The 15397-nt window shown below is 31.2% G+C and overlaps 1 protein-coding gene across 1 annotated transcript in view; it reads left to right on the top strand.

Moving 5' to 3' along the window:
* The first annotated feature begins 2069 nt into the window (after positions 1 to 2069).
* The window catches only part of LOC111035657, a 43418-nt gene continuing 30090 nt past the window's right edge, over positions 2070 to 15397 (top strand). Inside the window, exon 1 of the mRNA XM_022317354.1 lies at positions 2070 to 2584. Coding sequence (XP_022173046.1) covers positions 2440 to 2584 — 145 coding nt within the window. The 5' untranslated portion in view covers positions 2070 to 2439. The remainder of the gene's footprint in view (positions 2585 to 15397) is intronic.

The following is a 15397-nucleotide window of genomic DNA, read 5'->3' as shown; positions in this document are numbered from 1 at the left end:
ATTCTAATGGGAATATATTTCATTTTACTGATTTAAAAAAAAACCTGTGCGTTTCAAAATAATAATGTTTGAATAACAATGGAATAATGATGGTTGCATTTTTTCCTTTCATGTGATATTTGATCTTTTTTTTTAGACACTAACCATATAAAAATATCAAATAATACAATATAATTCAACAAATACAGCGAAGACCGGACCTTAGGAAATATTATCAAGAAAACAATTATATATTATTATATTATAGAAGTGAGTAGGTGGTAGGGATACACATACAATATACTTTTTATTATTATAATAGTATAATGTAAATTAAGATGAAATGGATTTTTGGACATTTTCTGATATTGAAATTATATACACTCTTCAGTTTTTTCATAATATTATGGACCATACAATATTAGTTGTATACGCACGCAGTTTTTACTTAATAGTATAATAAAAAATTATTATTTTAATGAACAACAATAATAATATAATTAATACCTTCTCCAAGGATTAAAACAATTATGCACTATATTTTAACTTGTATTCAACGAAAGTATATTATTTATTAGGTAAGATTAAAGTTAAACATTTACTGCTTTTATCGATAAGTGTATTAAATAATTTATTTTGAGCTTGATAATATATGTACCTATAGGTAGGTAAGTATACTTACTACGTCGAATTTGTATATCATCATAAAACACGTTATAATTGTTACCTATACATTATAACCGTTACTGATTCGTTGGTTGATGTACATAAATTCGTCACATAAAATGTAAATAAATTGTTTCTGATAAGTTACAATACATTAATATATTTTACTAGTTACTACGAATACTACCACTGAGACAGAGCTACAGGAAATAACAATTCAAGATCTACTCGACATCACAAGTATATATTAAAAAAATGTTTTATATTTTTTTTTCAAGAACTTTAAGTTTTTATTAGTTATTTTCTAATACGTTTAGTATTTCAAACATTATATTCGTATGAACATACTTTGGTGGTATTATAATAATACATTCTCTCCTCAATCCCTATGAGCTAACTATAGCCGATATCGACTTATGGATTGATGTAGTTGGATGCTTCAGTGTTCACGACTCGATATAGGGTTATAAAATAATATTATAATATTTTGAATACTATTCTGCAGTATTCAGAAATTCAAAATGATTCGTTGGAAAACGATTGGAATTATCTGGATAAACTTTTCGATGTTTCAAATTAAAAACCATGAACTTTTTATCGACGGTTATTCATTGTTGTTATATTATGTATTATAAATATTTATCTCTGGATGTGCCACTCGGTGTTGTAGTCTCGCGTCTTACAGGCAACTGACAAGTGACAGGTAAGCTCATTCCCATGTTTTCCTCTATTGTTACATTTGTTCAAATTCCGATGTTTAGAATTTTGAAGTATAAATACTAAAATTCCATATTTTCAAATACTTTTTACTAATACATACTATTTTTTTGGCGTTTATCTAATTCAGTGTCGTGACCTATTCTTCCGTTGGCTGTAGCAATACCTACAGATTTTTTTTTTTTGCCGAATGGGTATCTCTATAATTTTGGACTTTTTGGTCTGCTTATTCACGCGTGTGATAAAAACATATTATCTTTGCTCCCCCCCTCCGGAAATTGTGATGGACTTCCGAGTTCCGCTTACGGTCGGACCATCGCCACCGAGGCCTAACCCCGGCTGCAGTGGCGGCGGTCACCTGCAGCTCTCGCCTACCCGTACCACGGCTCAAGCAGGATTAGCGAGCTCCCCAGAGGAGTATCTGCACTCTGCAGCCCACCGCCGCCGTTGTTGCGGCGGAATTATACATTATTTTATTATTATCATTATTACAGTTGACCGCCACCGGATGCTCGGGTCGCCTCCCCCAACCCAACCGTCATCTAGACACACACACACACACACACACACACACACACACACACGTACGCGCGCGCACACACGTTTACACACACACACACACACACAAACCTTCCACCGGCGGCGGCGCGCACCGAGAGAGACGATGCGCAGCGGCGGCGGCGGCGGCGGCGATTGTTAGTGTTCGCGCGCCGTAGCGGGTTTTATTCGGTCCGCAACATTTAGTAGCCGTAGTCACGTGCCCCGTGTGTACCGCTGCCGTCTGTCAGTTCGTCGGTGGCGTCGCAATAGTATCATTGTTATTATCTTTATTATTATTATAATCGTTATTCGTAGAGCACTTGCAAGAGTTCTCTCGGCAGTTAACCGACATTTCGTATCCGGTAAAACGGACTTTTTGAAGATATCGAAAAAAAAAAAAACCGTTACACTCTTTCCGGGCGTTAGTCGGTGGAGCGCGCGCGCGCTAGTCGCCCATCAATCCGACGACTTTCGATCCGGATCCGCTACCATAAGTGTAATCTACACGTCCGGCAAACGGAAGCGACGACACCAGTTATGGAGTCGCGTCTGCAGCGGTCGACGTCCCGGTGCGACCGCTATTACTATTGTCGTCGCGCCGCCGTCAACGCTTTCCCGATGACGTCAACGCTTGTGGCTGTCTTGTTTTCGCTGATCGTCTTGCAGATCGTATCCAACACAGGTAATACATATATATTATTATATACATATATGAATATATATATATTCATGTAGCGTATTTTTTTGAAATATTATATTATTTCTATTGTATTATGTATTATAATGTAGGTATAAACTAATTTACCACCTACCTACTAAAGTAGGATTTATAGCCCTTAAGGCTTAAACATAAAAATGTGTGTCTGTTTTTTTTAATTTAAATTTATATACCTACTTATCTAGTTAAATTATTATATTTTGTTTCCGACAATATAAAGTATGTAGGATATTTACCATAAACGCTCGGGAAATGTAGAAATTAATTCAGCAAACATGGGCAATGGGCATTCTATGCAATTTCCAATGTCCACACGGGCAGACAGTTATGTCATATTGTGTGAAATAAAGTACTGTGAAGTTGTCGGTGGTGCAATTAAAGGGAGGAGGGTCGACATTTTAAGAGCAACAAAGTTTTGATGGTGCCATATATTGTGTCAGTTAACTTTTATTATAAAAGTGAATTAGAAAATATAAATTAGATTGAAACACAATTGATAAAACTTTGTACACTTATTAAACTGACTAGATTACAATCGATTTATCCTATAATAAAAATAAGTATTTGTTAACTTTTAATTATGTTGTATAATGTATATTTAATTTACAGTGGAAAAGAGAAAACTAGTAGAATTTTAGAAATGTACCACTAGAAGTCCATAGATCATATTAAAATTGAGTGTTCATATATAATAATATATATTTTATAATGTTGCCTCCTTGGTTACCACTCATACTTTATTGTATTAAGTAGTAGGTAATACAATAAATAAATGTAACGTACCAGATATAAGTACCTTATAAACATTAGGTTTGTACTCAGTCAATCATGTATGTATATATTGATAATTAATATCAGTTGATAAGCATAATTACGTGCTTGCACCTAACCTAACCAGAAATCAGTAAAAACATTTTGTTGGCAAAATTATATTTTTTGTCTCATCAAATGTTTCTAAAATGAACATGCAAATTTGAATTTTCCGAAACGCCCCATCGAAGTTCAAAGCTTAGAAATTAGAACTTTTAAGAATGAGATAATGTATAATACCCAGACACCTGTATCAGACTTAACCTAACACATGAACTATAAACACATACATGTTGTGAACAGAATAACTATAACATAAAAATGTGACATAAAAGTGATTTTATGCCCATAAATTTCTTTAATTTTTTTTTCAAACCATCACTCACGCCGATAAGAATATTAAGTTAAGAATGTATTTTTTTTCCCATGATAACACGAATTAGGCGCCGGATAAGGGTGAAATTCTGTTTAATTTTTTTTTAATTTGTAGGTGTTAATTAAATTGTGAGCTGTAGTTGCCAGGAATCTTATACCTTGGCCGTAAAGTTGTGTACACAAAGCCAGACAGTAATCAATAGTTAATAAAGATTTAGACAAATATAGCACAGTTTGTATTTTTTCTATTTAGATTGTGTAGAAAATATGCTCCATCACAGTCACACCCGTCCTCCAGTGACCGAGAAGAATTTTCTGCAATGTGTCGTGCTTTTCCTACCCCCGGTAAAAACTGTACTTAGTGGGGGTAGATGCAAGTCTAACACTTTTACTATCAAACTAAATTAAACTAATGAATTAATTCATTGCAAAATCACACTATAATTTTATTGTAATAAAATAGAGACGCCATTCGCCTTATAGATTTAGGAATAGCGTAGTAAATACGATAATATCCATATTATGGCGATTGATGATAATTCAGTTAAAAGAAAGGAAAATACATTTCTTAACGTAGTCAGTAGGTGGCACATATTTTAAGTAGGTATTGAATTCATAGTTAAATTGACAAAAAAAAAAACAAGTATCACACCAACATAAAAATTATCAAAATTTTTAAGAATAAGATATTTAGAATTGAGATATTAAATTTATGATCCATAGTTCATAGCGATATGGAATAACCACCGACTACAATAATGTACCATGATTAATCATGCGATCATACGATTATTTTTTTCACATTTTATGGATGAGTTAATTTGGAGATTATTTTAATTTAAAAAACTATCAAAATGTAGGTATACTGTGTGTACACTATAATTACCTATGCACTTTTATGTAGATCTCTATATAAATAAACACCTAATAACGTTTTTAAAGTTCATGTATTTATGTTTATATTTTATTTTTATTTTAATACATAAAATTTCATCATTTGTGTCCAATAAATTATTAATTCAACTTTTATTTTTCAATTTGTTTAATCAGGGCTAAATTAAAGGCTATAGAAGGGGGGGCTAAGTGGGTTGAATACCACAGTTCCTATGCCCACATTAAAAAGACCCTTGGGATTCTATTTTATCAAGGTTATAAAATTATATAAATGTTCTATTTAGCAAGTATCAACATTCAACGTGTAAATATTTAACTCGAACTAGAATGTATATTATAATATTATGCAGGGATTGCACTGATTGCAGTTAGCATTTCTCTCACTGAAAATGGTTTTGAACATCAACAATCACCATACATATTATTTTTTTTAATTCTCCAGTTTGTATATGTATTTCTGATTGTAATTTACAAAGTATACTATTATTAATATTCATGTTTTAAATGTACACACTATATATGTTTTCGAGTAGTGATGACATTAGTGCACCCTACACATAAAGATAAATTCAATTATTATAGTTCGCAACTCCTATAGATATACATCGTTATCTACTGTTTGATTTATTAATCGTTTGGTATCGCCAATTATAATAAATTTAATACAGTAAGTTTGAATACTCAGAGTAAATATTTATTTCACAAGTGTTGAACATCGTTGTACATGCATATATGAAATAGATAAAATGAAACACACCCAATTTAATTTTTGGCAAGATTCAGACTAAGTTGGTGGTTATATGCCAATGAAAACTATCTCATGCAATATAAGTTTTAAATTATTATTAAATACTTTTGTTTGAGATAACTTGAAACAGTTTTTACAAACGTTTTATCTCATAATAGTTTATATTTTCAATTCTTACACAAAATGAAGGCGCACCTTCATCAAAATTGTAATAGCCAAAAGCATAGGAAAAACATATGAAAATTTAAAAAAACTGCGGTTTTGCCAATAACCAATATAAACTACAATTTATACCTTAATTACTAGTTATTAAAATGTTATCAAAGCTTAAGATGTTACTACTTTAGCCAATGCAACCTTATGTTTCATTGGTTAAAATCAAACGATTAATCTTCTGAGTAGGTTATCAAATTATAATTATATAGACATGGACATAAATAAAGGTGCATTCATTTTTGTGATTATTTCCCGATGAAGATATACTATAAATATGATTTTTTCTTTAAAAAAAGCATAATAGCTTAATACCAAATTAGTTTTTTTAAAACAAAATCGAACTAACCATATGAATTTATTTGATTTAAAAATAAATTATACATATAGACTAAAGTAGTATAAAACTCATTCAAAATTTATATTAGTGAAATATAAGCGAATATCATTACTAATCCATATTTTGCTTTATATGTGCAAATATATTTAACTGTACTTTGTTATTGATTTTGGTAAAAAAAAATCGTTTTCTTTACATAAATGAAACAAATATAAAATTATATAAAATTATATTATTTATTCTAGTGTTATACCAAGACATTTATCAAAAGATTTTAACCTTTACTCAAGTCGATACATTTTAAAATACTGTTTTAAAAATCGATTTTAACGTATCTGTAATGTTATGAAATAGTTTATAATGATAATTTAATTTTCATAATTTTCTTAATGTTTTTTTTGTAAACACACACTATAATATTTTAAAAACGAATTAAAACTTTCTCAATCTCTAAATATTGTTAAAACGAATTATTTCTTCGTCAGTTATAATGTAGATTTAAAACTAAAAGCTATTATACTTGCCCAAAGTTTTTTATGTCCTATATAATATTAATTAACATTTCCGTGTAGATTTATGTTCAAACTTGATAATATACATTTATATTAATAAAACCATAAATTTATGACGGATGAGTTGATTGAAATTTTTTTTAAAAATTGTAACAATACATGAAATTTACTACCTATGTTACAACAACAACGTCTATTCGGTATATTCTATACATAGTTACTTTCTAATATTTAATATTTATAACATGTGTAAACAACATATCTCCTGGAATACATACTAGGAATAAAAATATATATGCATAAATTACTCATTTCACTAAATTTAACCAACATTTAGATTAAACATATTTATATACATTGCATTTTAGTACAAATATTGATACATTTTTTAGATAAATACCTATACAATATATAATAAATACTTAGGGGATTAATAACTTCGGAGAAAATTATACACGTTTAATTTGTTTTTCAACGTTTTGATTATATTTGGTGATCTCATTTTAAGGAAAAATAGTGTTTTTTGTTAAAAAAAGTACATAATTTAAATATAACCTATACCTAAATTTTTTTTAGTTTTTGGTGTTACATAAGAAAATTTTTTTGATCGTAGCTAAAAAACATTACCAGTATTTGTCTTATTCAATCATTATAATAATATAGGCTTTATTATATCGTATTACAAGTTGCAACTTTTTTTTTTCATAGTTACCTATTTTCTATTTATGTTATACACAAAGAAGAAATAATAGAAAAAAAACATTTTTTAAATTAAATTTGGTTTTGCAGTTGGGCAGTGATCAAGGAAGATCTATTTTATGGTGATAGGTGAAGCTAGATGGTAGTGAAGGATTGTTTTTATACTTCTTATATTTATGGATACAAGTTTTAATATATGCATTTGTTTAGACATATACATAGTATTAAAAATGTATACTTTTTTATCCATCTGTATAGATATTATTTTTAGCGATGAAAAATGAAGAAATAAAAAAATTAATACTACTTATTAAAAATACAAATTAATAATGTGATTCTAATCCATATATTGCGACACAGTAAAATCATACAAAGTATGTTTTCCACTAAAAATCATTATCAAGCATTTAGAAAATGATATAAAATACACATTATTTTTGTATAAAATTGATAGAAATAGGTTGTGTTTTTTGAAAGAAAACTTTTCCAGTGAATAAAATTATGATTATACTTATTTTTGTAAAATATTTATTTCTATAATTCCTCTTTGAAAACTTGCACGATGTTGTGTATTAAAGGATCTTGATGTTGGCTTACTAATGGCAATTTGAAGTTATGCACGCGTCTTCGTTTTATTTTAATCTTCTCTCGTAAATATTTAATTCGCAATCGCAAACCTCAGACACAAAAACATTATTATTAATTTGTCCTCTCGTTCTATTCGATCAACATACCATATTAAATTATTTGCATCCCGTTTTTTCTACTCTTATTATTGTATGCCGCGGTCATTGTCCATTATCTTCAGATTATAATCGACACATCCTCCTGTAGTCCTGTCTTCGGTTGTTTTGTCAATCAATTTCACACTGATCTCGTTTCTTTCGCATTGACCGGTTTTTTTTTTCATAAACCATATCTACCCAAGCATTCACGTGATTTATGACCAGATCTCTATAATGAACCGTAAAAGCCAACAGGAATCATTTTCTCTGCAAATATTCTGTATGATGAGGACTGAAGAAATATGCTTCTCTCTATAGATATTATAATGTAATAATAAAAAAAAAACAGCTTGTATTTGGAAAGAATGCTGATTATTTAAATTAAGTTTGTACTGAACTATTTACATTTTTCAGCAACAATTAATACCCACTGTCTATAATCTGAAACCAGTATTTTTTAAAGTTTTAAATTTTAACTTTGAAGATAATTAAAAAATGGTTTTCCCGTCTGTATTAAGTATTGATTAATTTAAATTTAAAAAATGTACTTAATTAGAATTAAAATGAAAACTAAATGTGTTTAAATTTATATTTTATTAAGCGATAATACACCCGGTGTACATTACGAATACTTATGAATATTGATTCAAAGTAGTTCGGAGTTTAATGATTTTATACAATGCATCTATTGCAGTGCCGCAACTTGCGGGGACCCCATAGGCTGTATAAAATAAAATGTTAATATATTTATTTATTCTAGAATATACTTAGAATATGGATGAATTATAAGCTAAAAATGATTTTACGATATCAAAAATGATAACATAATTTTACTATGAAGAATATTTTGAAACATTTGGCACACATAACAGAGTATGGAGGGCGGGTCCCTTGAAAAAATGCTGGTTGCATTACTGGCATCAATAGACAATGTAGTTTAAAGTTTAATAGTTTTTTACATTTACGAAAAATCAGCAAAAATTAATTACCGATAGATGCCGAAGAATTGTATTTTGATAATTTAACAATAAAAATAATTTATAAAATTAAAGTAAATATATTTATAAATAAATAAACTTATAAATTTATTTTAAAATAGTTTCAGTAGAAAACGAGATGGAATGTATTATGTTATATGGTATGTACACTATACAATATACATACATATCTATATTTTATTTATCAACAAATAACAATCGCCAAGCTATAGCTCTGTACACTAAAATTAGGGTACCTGATTAAGAGAAATACAATTCAAAGCATAATATATTATTATCCAACATTTCAACTAGAGACTTATACAATATAATACACTGTGCTGTATTGTTATTGGTGAACCGTCCTGTATTAAATTTGTCATGCATCGTAGACTACACCAGGCAGCTGTGAGGTTATAATATATTATAACTATTTCCTTTTGTATAATAATAATAATATGCGCTCGTACCCGAGCTCTGTTGGCCTATCTATTTTTAGACGAACACTTCCACGGTCGATAGCGGACTGGCGCGCATATTAAGAAATTGATATGAAATGTGAAAACAGAACATAATATACCATCAGCCACATATTGGTGCATGGTTGTTAGTCCCAATGATAAGTGAATAAATAATTACTCTCGTATAAGAATTGTAACAGTATATTTTGACATTAAGTGTTGTCTTGTAAAAGCCGGATTGGTATCATATTTAAGGGACTGTCATCATAGTGGGGATTGATCAGTGATATCCTTGAACCGAGTTTCTATAAAATGTTTGAAGTTATATCGAATTATAATACTTAAAATATATCTCATATTTTTAGGAAATATGTGAAATATGTAACTGCAGTGCAATATGTCCTTATATCTACCTACCCGTAGTTTAAATAATTTTCAATTTGAGCTTTGTAAATGTGGAACTTCAGGGACCAAGAGTTTCACGAGAATTTGACGAAATGGTATTTCTATAAAACGGTAAAAATGTCATACATTTCGTAAAAGTCTAAAATGTCGCATGAATGCTTCGCTCGTACGTTAAGTTATTCTCATTAAACATTGTTCACGTTACGAGTGAATATTATACTAGGTATAAATTATAATAATGTAATAAACAATTAATAAAATACGTAGTATAAATTATAATGGTGTAATTTTTGTGCGACACTTCGGGCTTTTAATTAATATTTCCTATACAAATAATAATAATATATACCAGGGCATGTGGTATTATTCGTATCGGCGTAAACTCGATAATAATAATAATAATATTATTATAATTACTGCTATTATGTACGCCGATGAGCTGAAACCAAACAAAGGGATAATTTATGTGGGCGTTTATTGGAAGGGAATATACGCATTACACGTTCTGACGTTCATTTCTCACCTGGAAATGAAGTTTACTGATAATATAATTGTTTGTGAATATAAATACAGGTGCATGTTTTTGAACATCGTGCAATGTGTATACAACAAACGTGGATGGAGGTGAGTTTAATAATATGACATTATAACGCGCGTACGATCTACTGTAGTACATGCAACCCATGCCACAATGGTGTGTTAAATGTACGAGTTTAACCCTGCAACTAAATAATATTATGGTTCGTATTCAACAACATATTTCTATTTTCTAATGTTATATGCTTACGCATTGCATTGGTAATTTTAATGAATCATATATTATATCATACAAACTGGTATAGGTACAGACATTTTATTCATATACGTACTTTACGTTTTAATAATATTTTTTGACATTAAATTTGTTTTTAACGAAATCTACTAGTCTAGTACCAGCTGATATCTATAAAATAATATATGACCAATCTCCTCGAAAGTAGGTATATTGTATTATATACACAACGTCCAGTTAATACTTTAAAAGCTTTTTTTGTTGGTAAAACATAATACGTGTATTATTACATATACCCATACAAACAGCGAGTATAGAATTATTCCAATATTTAGGTACGTGCTTTATTCCGCTGTGGGTGTTTTATAATGTAACTGTCGGAGATCTTGAAAATCTAATTTCTCTTCAATTTTGTCATTATTAAAGTGTAGGCCCCTTTTAACGCTGCAAACTACATGATGTATGAGCGCCCGGCGGTAGTCTCTACAAACTACATTATAACCAAATTACCTAGATGACCGCCGACCGCCGTCATACTATATAGTGTAAACTATAATAGGTTCAGAGGTATACAAAATCGGTCGGAGAGTCCGACCATCGACCATTTTGATATTAGTATATCATTATAAATGCATTATGCTGAAATCATGTGTTATCTAACTTTTACCAGTGTCAACGAAGAACGGGATAAACTTTTGGGTTTAAGCACATATATATATTGATAAATGACAATAATATTATTATGTTTAAAGTCTTCGGACTTACAAACTGCACTCTATAATAATATAATATATACTGTAGACCGTGATCACGACCGTGTCACCTGCACGGGTACCGTGGGTTTCAAAGTTGCACACTTGCACGTAGTGCTGGTTGAGTTTTATTTATGTCCATGGCGATAATATATAATATACCATACACAGTTTACATTAATAAACTATATATAACAGGCGTGGTGGATACGTCATTATTAAATTTGGATAGATTTATTTGCTAAAAGCCTAAAATACATAATTAAAAATAATCTCGTTCACAAACGTTAAATCATATACCTTCCTAATATTTTAGTCATGTACTGTATTACCGTGTACTTTTGTCATGTTAAAATCGTATACGCGCAGTGTTGGTGGACGGAGGGGATCATTGTCGTGTACTCGTGTGCGTACTCTGTCCGCTGCTATGAGGAATGATATCATATACATCGTGCATGGTGAGTTGTAAATACTTGTACAGAGACTGCGAGAAACTGCTAACTTCTATTTTTCACATTTAAATTTGGGTAAGTGATATTATTATGATGCATACCTATTCGAAAGAACGAGCAACGGTGTCCGAGTATAATAATATGTACGAGAAAGAGAAACGGCGATCCGATATAATGAAAATATAAAATATAGGTACACATCGAGCTGGAAGGAAAACCGACCTGGCGCGTTGGACCGAGACGCAGTGGCCGGCCGATGCGGGTGCACACGATACCTATATAATGATAATAATAACAATATCTGCGGAGCGTGTCGCGCGGAGCATACGGCAAACGGCGATCGTAGAGTTCTTACTCACATGATATGGGTACAATAATAATAATAACGTGTATGTATACGTATGAAATAATAATGGTATATGCTATCTGGAAGAGACGAACCGACGACCCGGTAACCGGTATGCGTGACACACACGCACACGTGCTACAGGCGTTCTTACATTATGACGTGTATAATATGGTTTCCATTGTAATATATGGTATGATGATATCGCGCAGAGCAATGCGTATACAAAGCAACACATATATGACGCAAAGTTATTATATTTTCGCGGTTAGATGACTACGGCCGCCGGACCGCAGCCTGCGGAACGAGACTCCAACAACCCGTAACGCGAACGGCGAGCGCGTGTGCCCGACCTAAACTGGTTGCGAGTGGAGAGAGAGAGAGAGAGAGAGAGAGAGAGACAGAGACAGAGAGACAGAGAGATCATATTTTGTTTCAGCCCCTTTCGACCCCGTTTGTGTAGAGCATTGTACGACCGTGTGTGTATGTGTGTGTCGCAATCAGCCGTTGTGCTCTGTTGGCGTACGACGACGACGGCAACGTTTTTTTTCGAGGAGACCGGCGGAACGCGCGTATAATCGTCTCTCGGCGTTTCCGGTAAGCATAAAACGTATAGTTTAACGTACTCGGACTTGAGCAGGTGTTGCTGCAGCGAGCCTGGCTGAGCTCGGGCCAGAAGGTTACGACCGTCGTCGTCGTGTTTCGGATAATAATTGGCCGCCGATCTGATGACGAACGGCGCGCAACGATCGCAACCGTCGATAATATTAAACATAATATTATTATATTATCATCACCGCCGTCATCGTTGTTTGTTGTGATTATTGTCTTTTGGCTAATGATACCCCCGATCGCCTTCGGTCGATTGTGCACCGTAGTAATCGATTCCTGTTGGCTGTTCCGATCAAGACTGTAACGGGTTTTCGATGTTATGTTTACGCTCAGTAAATCGCCCCTGCAGATTTTGCACACGCGTTGAGATCGTAATTCGATACGCACTATTCTTTTACAGTAACACCGTTTACCTCCACCGTGTGCCGCCAACGCGATGTGCGGCCTTGTGTGGGTATGATAATAATATTTTAATAAAAAATGTTCCGAACGCAAACAAAATACGATCGCTTTAATCCTGAGTTCGTCGTATACACATAGCCTATTATGCACATATTACACTATCGAAGTAACTGTTATTGATGAGTCCATCCGGAATCCGTACATTTATTATGCCGATGTCCAAAACTTTTAATTGGCTTTTTGGTCATACCAACAATATACCAACAATAATCTGCATCAGATAGACATATCCCCTCTTCGGTCTCGGTGGAAATGGCACATGAGTTTTCTTAACGTCCAAACAATAAATAAGTGAAAACTGAAACAAGCTGATTTATAAATGTAGCAGCCCCTCGTTTCGTTCATAGTCTGTAAAAAGTCTATTTTCTTTCAAATATTTTTTCAGTGTTCCTTTTATACTGCAAATGGTACAGTGATTTTTTGAACAGTAAATACTCGTTATTACCAAAAGCTTCTACTTTTTTCAAAATTGATGGTCGAGAATTTCTTACATTTTATGGTATTCTTAGTATTTTACCCTTATGTTAAACAGCAATTTATATTTAAATTTCATAATCATTATTTGAAGCAAGATATACTATTCTCAACATTTTTGTGAATATTCAACTATTAGTTTTTTATTTATGAGCATTTAAAGTATAAATATATAAGAAGGAGTAGCAAGTGATATCTTGTGATACTTGTGGTCCACTATTCCGCTATTATATAGGTTTTAGGAATGAAAAAAGGTATCAGTTCAGTATTTAGTATTTATAGAAATAAACATTTTTAGAAAAATATTATTTTTTAGATAATTAAATCAAAAAGGTTGCATTTGAAAACTAAAAATGTTAATGTATACTTTATATTTTTATAGGAATGTGTAGTAGTATTTTACATATATATTAAAACCACTCAAAACTAGAACTTTTGACTTTGATACCGCCGCTTCATGAGTTTTTGATGTTCGTTGATCCCGGGACGAGGGGCTTTCTTTTTGATGGAAGGTCACAAGTATTTTAGTTTTAATTATACCACCCTATACCAACTATAAGTGTTCTACCATTTTATAAGCTCTAAATAACAGCATCTTCTGTGCACGTTGTTTTTTGTTTCATGTTCTACATCCTTTCGACGCCGATTAAGATGTATTTTCTTTTATATCTGAACATTGCACGGGGAGTATTAAATACTCAACAATTTTTTAATTAAAAAAAAAAAAGTTTCTTTATTAAAAAATCGTAATTGAGTTTTAATTGCGATTAATCCCGGCGAACAATTCGGTTAGTTAGCCGCGGCCTCTCCAGGAATATTGTGAATAATTTTTATGAAATCAAATTTATATCAAGAGTGAAGAACTTTTCATTGCTATACCACCGGACTGTGACTAATATTGTATTTGCTGCAATTAAGAGAAATTGAATAAACGAACACGTTAATTAGACGTGGCGATTCGGACACACGTCGATGTATGATAATTGGGTTTCAGCAAGCGTATTCAAAGCGAGTGAATGTAAATAAATTAAAAACAACAAAGCGACATCGTAATTATATCACGCATTGTTACAGTTCAGAAAAATAAACATTAAATGGTTACTAGGCACAATAATATATTGGTAAAACCAAGGTGTGGTGGACGGTGGTTCAATAAAATATTGTAATATGGTGCAGGACGCAGGTTGACGCCACTGGACACATATAATAAATGTATATATTCTAATATATTATTGTTTATTTTATCAACAATAATAATTATTATGTCGATGTAGTATTTTGTATTTAAACGAGTGACCTAGGTTGAAACAAATAAATTATTTCGTGCTTGTAGACACAACACACAAGTGGAATATTTTGTGAAAACCTGGATAAAATTAAAATTAAATATTAAACTACACTCTTTTGTCAATAGTACCTACCTATCTGTATTAGTATATTATATATTATATAAGTATGATTTTTCCATCAATAATTTAACTTTAATCATGCTACAAAATATGTAAATGTATGAATCAAAAGTAATTTAAACGAAATAATTTCATAATATTATAGTACATTCAAAAATAGCCAATAAGTGTACAAAAATAAATATTAAATAACAACCAATGATGTAGAAGCCTTTCTTTAACTAAAAAAAAAAAAAAAAACAATTTGAAATTGTAGACATCAACAACTGTTGTGGAAGTTTCAACTTTCAAGTTTACTGAAAATATTATTTTGAGATTGTGTTTGTATTATTTTTTTTA

This window comes from Myzus persicae, unplaced genomic scaffold (assembly GCF_001856785.1).
Source record: "Myzus persicae strain clone G006 unplaced genomic scaffold, MPER_G0061.0, whole genome shotgun sequence".
Classification (NCBI taxonomy): domain Eukaryota; kingdom Metazoa; phylum Arthropoda; class Insecta; order Hemiptera; family Aphididae; genus Myzus; species Myzus persicae.
This window is presented reverse-complemented; position numbering and strand designations above follow the sequence as displayed.